The sequence below is a fragment of the Pelmatolapia mariae genome, linkage group LG6 (genome assembly GCF_036321145.2).
Source record: "Pelmatolapia mariae isolate MD_Pm_ZW linkage group LG6, Pm_UMD_F_2, whole genome shotgun sequence".
NCBI lineage: Eukaryota > Metazoa > Chordata > Actinopteri > Cichliformes > Cichlidae > Pelmatolapia > Pelmatolapia mariae.
The window spans coordinates 35,541,893-35,546,576 of NC_086232.1; the positions used below are offsets into that span (position 1 = coordinate 35,541,893).

The 4,684-nt window shown below is 38.6% G+C and overlaps 1 protein-coding gene across 1 annotated transcript; it reads left to right on the plus strand.

The window, feature by feature from the left end:
• On the plus strand, positions 1-4,335 carry LOC134629798 (keratin, type I cytoskeletal 19-like). Its single transcript, XM_063477313.1, has 9 exons — positions 1-276; positions 887-1,015; positions 1,354-1,436; positions 1,634-1,790; positions 1,993-2,154; positions 2,243-2,368; positions 3,702-3,931; positions 4,020-4,054; positions 4,158-4,335. Exons 1-9 carry the CDS (start codon positions 1-3, stop codon positions 4,262-4,264), a joined length of 1,305 nt encoding a protein of 434 aa, XP_063333383.1. The 3' UTR covers positions 4,265-4,335.
• The last annotated feature ends 349 nt before the right edge of the window (positions 4,336-4,684 follow it).

Consider the following 4,684-nt stretch of genomic DNA (forward strand, 5'->3'; position numbering starts at 1 on the left):
ATGGCAGCCTCTTTCACCCAGCAGAGCAGCTACAGCGTTAAGCAGAGAACCTACAGTTCCAGCAGCCTGGGCGGATGGAAGCAGAGTGGCACGTCCTCTGTCGGATACACACCCAGTGTGCACGGCGGAGCTGGAGGTTATGGGACCCGCATCTCAAGGTCTAACTCTGTCTTCTCTTTAGGGTCCCTGGGCTCGTATGGAGAGACTTCTGTAGTCGGTGATGAGAAGGCAACCATGCAGGACCTCAACGATCGCCTGGCTGACTACTTGGCAAAAGTAGGTTTTACTGATGAGCACTAGTTGCAAGAATTACTTTTTTTTTTTTCCCTTTATTTACTTTTCACATTTTGCATTTGTAATCACTAGTTAATAAATAATAAGATTAATTTCCATATAGTAAAATAACAGTTTCTAACAGTACATATTGACCTAACCCTAACCCCCTTTTTTCTATTATCTTATCCTATTGTATTGGGGGGTTTTTTCTTAATTTTTTTTACTGCTCTTAAACTTGTACTTTCTGTTTTAAACTTGTACTTGACCCAAAAAAATTCCCACGTGTGGGACTAATTAAGGTTTCTCTTATCTTATTGAATTTTTTCATGCAGCACTTATAATGGGGTGTCTTTATATTGTTGTAGTGAGTAAAGGATCAACATACTCACATACAATAATGAACACACACAAAAAAACCCAAACCCCAAAACAAACTAACAAAAAAACTATATGAAATTTTACCAAATGGAAAAATTTAGAACAGTTGCTTTCAGACAAATAATAATAGCCTGCTTGTATGAACCAATATTACCTCGTGATGAAATTAAATGAAGTGAAGCATTGCATTCACGTGTGGCGTCAAACTGATCAGATGCGGTTATATGTGCAGGTGCGTTCTCTGGAGGCCAAAAATAGGCAGCTGGAACTGAACATCGCTGAGTTCTGTCAACAAAAGTCAACTGTTGTTACCAAGAACTACGGTGGCTATTTTTCCACCATCAATGACCTGCGAGCCGAGGTACCTCTCACACTTTACATAACACAACACACTGAAAGAATGATAAAAAAAAAAAACACGAAACCTCGAACATTGCCTAACACCCGAAGTAAACATCTCTGCAGGCGACTGAAACATCTTTCCATTGTTTTACTATCACAAAAGTATTGACACCAATTAATGTTGAAGTGTGGATTTGAAGGGTTAGAACCCGTTGTACCCCATGTCACTGATAGATGGCATCCAAAGAAAGCTGAACTGCTGCGGAATGCAAAATAATTTGCTCAATATCAATAAATGAAGAGTATAGCCTATACGCGGTCAGAATTTCAGACAGTTTATTCATTTTCTCCAATTAGATTGCAAGAAGATTTGCAGAGAACCAGGCCATCCACGTGCAGCTTGACAATGCTCAATTGGCAGCGGAAGACTTTAAAATGAAGTAGGTTTACATTCCTTTGTTGCTCCGTGGTATTTCTTTCTACCCCATATTACTTTATACCAAAATTAAAAGAAATCCCACTACATTTGGGAGTTTTTGTTTTATTATTTAATTTTTTCTTTTGAGACCCTACAATTGTTACCCCCATCAAAATCGTGAAAATAATGGCATCTGAAAGGGCTGATTTTCTTCTGTAGATATGACATGGAGATGAACTTGCATTTGACCGTGGAGGCTGACGTATCCCGTCTCCGAGCAGTCCGGGACAGCTTGACTCTTGGCATCAGTGACTTGGAGCTAAGCATAGAGGATCTCAAAAAAGAGCTGGTGCAAATGAAGGCGAATCACAAGGAGGTAAAGGGCGTATAATAGAAAGAAAAACCTATTAAACACTGCTAAAGAGATTGCGTGAGTCAATGTTTGCTTTCCATGGTGCAGTGTCGCCATCTGCTGGTGGTGGAAGCGCTTACACTTCTGGATGGATTGGAGATTTAAACACTTTTTTTGTTGTTGTTTTTTTTTTGTTTGTTTGTTTGGGTTTTTTTGCATGTTGCAGGAGATGAGCCAGTTGAGGATCCAGTGCAGTGGCTCTGTAAATGTAGAGGTGGACAGTGCACACTCTATAGATTTGACAAAGGTCCTGGAGGAAATGAGGGAGCAGTATGAAACTGTGGTGAGCAAGAACAAGCTGGAAGTCGAGAAATGGTTCCAGTCGAAGGTGAGCTTCCTAAAATGTTCAAATCATTAAAAAAAAAAAAAAAAGTTCAAATTTTCTTACTGAATTTTGAATGCTTTCTTTTAAAAAGGTGGAAATTCTCCGGAAGGAAATCATTGTTTCCCAAACAGATGTGAAAACGTTTCACAAAGAGTTGTCCGATCTGAAGAAGACCTACCAAAGTCTGATGATAAGCCGGCAAAGCGCACACACAGAGGTATGGAATAACAATCCAAAAGTACTGGATATGAAGATTTTGTAACTGAAGCCAAATGCACATCACAGTGTTAGGTCTAATAAACTCAGCTTGCTGAAGCTACGAAGTAGCAGACCCGCTCTTTTTTTCTCATATTGTACCTATCCCTGGTATCTTGGTGCAACACTTGCAAGCAGAGGAGGCAGGAAAGAGAAACAAGGAGAGGAGAGACAACAAACAAACATTGCCTTGGAGGCTCATTTAAAAAATAAAATCAGTGTTCAACACAACGACATAACATAACTGCCGTATTTTATGAACTCACATGTGATCATGACTTTTCAATATGTTTTAACTAAAATCATTGTGACATTTTGCAATGTGGCAAGAAACTCAAGACGTTGCATCATACCTTCTTTTAAATGATACACACTCGCACACACCCACAGTGAAATGCAGAAAATCTAATCACATGGTTCAGTATCTTAAATAACTGAACTATCTTAGACCTTACAATAATACATACAGAGAAAAGCCTGACAATGATATGACTCCCTATGAGCAAGCACTTTGTGGACAGTGGGAAGGAAAAGCTCCCTTTTAACAGGAAAAAAACTCCGGCAGAACCAGGCTGAGGGAGGGGCAGCCATCTGCAGCAACCGGTTGGGGTGAGAGAAGGAAAACAGGATAAAGACATGCTGTGGAAGAGAGACAGAGATTAATAACAAGTATGATTCAGCGCAGAGAGGTCTATTAACACATAGTGAGTGAGAAGGTGACTGAGCAAGCAAATGGAAAAAAAAAAATAGAATCCTAGAATATAAAACGCATCATCTGAAACAATAACACTGAACACTAATCACCCCTTAAATGTTCAAGGAATTAAGAGTTATCTGCTATTTTAATTCCCCCTGTTTATGGCAGTCATGAAAAACCATATTCATGAACTTGTGAATTACAAAATAATGTTGGTGGTGTATTTCTGCTCAAAAGCTGAGTTAAATGAGAAAATTTCCAAAAAGTATGTTGCAAAAAAGCAAACAAACAAATAAAAAAAACATTAATAAAGCAAATAAAGGACAAATATACATATAGCTTGCCTATATTTGATTGGGAAATGCTTCATACTGGTTGACATCAGCAGATGTCGAGCCTGGTTAAAATTACTTTTGCTATTTGAAGCACATTAGGTTCGTAATGTTTTAATCGTTAGCACAAGGGGAATAATTAAAAAAATTAAATCAGTTTTTTCCAAACATATCAGGACATGTATTAATTTGCTGTAACACAGAGGAAGTGATTCTTCCCACTGACTGTACTGACATGGAGCTGTTGTAACCTCTCTGTCCTGCAGATTACATGCCTACAGGAAAATTTGGAGGAAGTGAAAAGTCGCTATAGTCTTCAGCTTCAACAACTGCAGGTGACCATCTCCACCCTGGAGATTGAGCTGCAGGAGCTGAAGACCTCTCTTCTGCGGGTGCAAACAGAATATAATGAGCTACTGGACATCAAGATGAGGCTGGAAATGGAGATTGCTGAATATAGGAGGCTGCTGGAAGGAGAGCAATATGAAAAAAAGGAGTAAGAAATTAAAAATGTATCTGTTTTTAATCGATTATCAATTAAAGCAAACAAAAATGTTTAAAAACAATGTTTATGCTCTTGTTAGGGTGGTGGTCATCAGCAAGGTCGTAGAAGTGGAAGGTAAGAATCTCCATCACTCACTGAACCAGAACTTCAGATCTTGTCGCAGTAAAACTGAATTAAGCTCTTTACACTGTAGTGATGCCATGCATTGTTTTTGCAGAGCATAAACCCCACATTGAAAAACGAGTGAAGACAATCATCGAGGAAATTGTTGATGGACAGGTGGTCTCCTCCTCTGAGGACACCCAAGTGGAAACAATTCAGTAACCTGTGCTCCCCTCACCCGAGCTTCTAAGCTGTTAAAATGCATGCTGGTTTCTTCCGGGGAGTTCTCTTTGTTTTCATCTCATTATAAATCTAAGCATTGCAAAATGCAGAAAATGCTCATCTTTACACAGTGCATGAGCCTTTGGATAAGTATGAAACCAAACTATGAATAAAAGGCTGAAAACAATAATGATGATTGACTGATTGATTGTATTTCATTCCAATATATACCACAAATGAAAAAAATATCACTATCATTATTTTTTATTCTGAGTTATAAATGCGTTTTCACATCCAGAAGAGGAGTATATTTTGAATACTGACCTTGCTTTGGGATCATTTAATCGTGGAGCTAACAGAATCAACTTAAAATATAAAGCCACTGTCTCCTGTACTTTTTTTGTTTGGCTACTGAGGTAA

Coding starts and splice junctions, on each gene's coding strand:
- LOC134629798 (XM_063477313.1), top strand. CDS start 1: ATGGCAGCCTCTTTCACCCAGCAGAGCAGCTACAGCGTTAAGCAGAGA. Junction 1,437..1,633: donor GCGGAAGACTTTAAAATGAA/GTAGGTTTACAT, acceptor TTTCTTCTGTAG/ATATGACATGGAGATGAACT. Junction 1,791..1,992: donor TGAAGGCGAATCACAAGGAG/GTAAAGGGCGTA, acceptor TGCATGTTGCAG/GAGATGAGCCAGTTGAGGAT.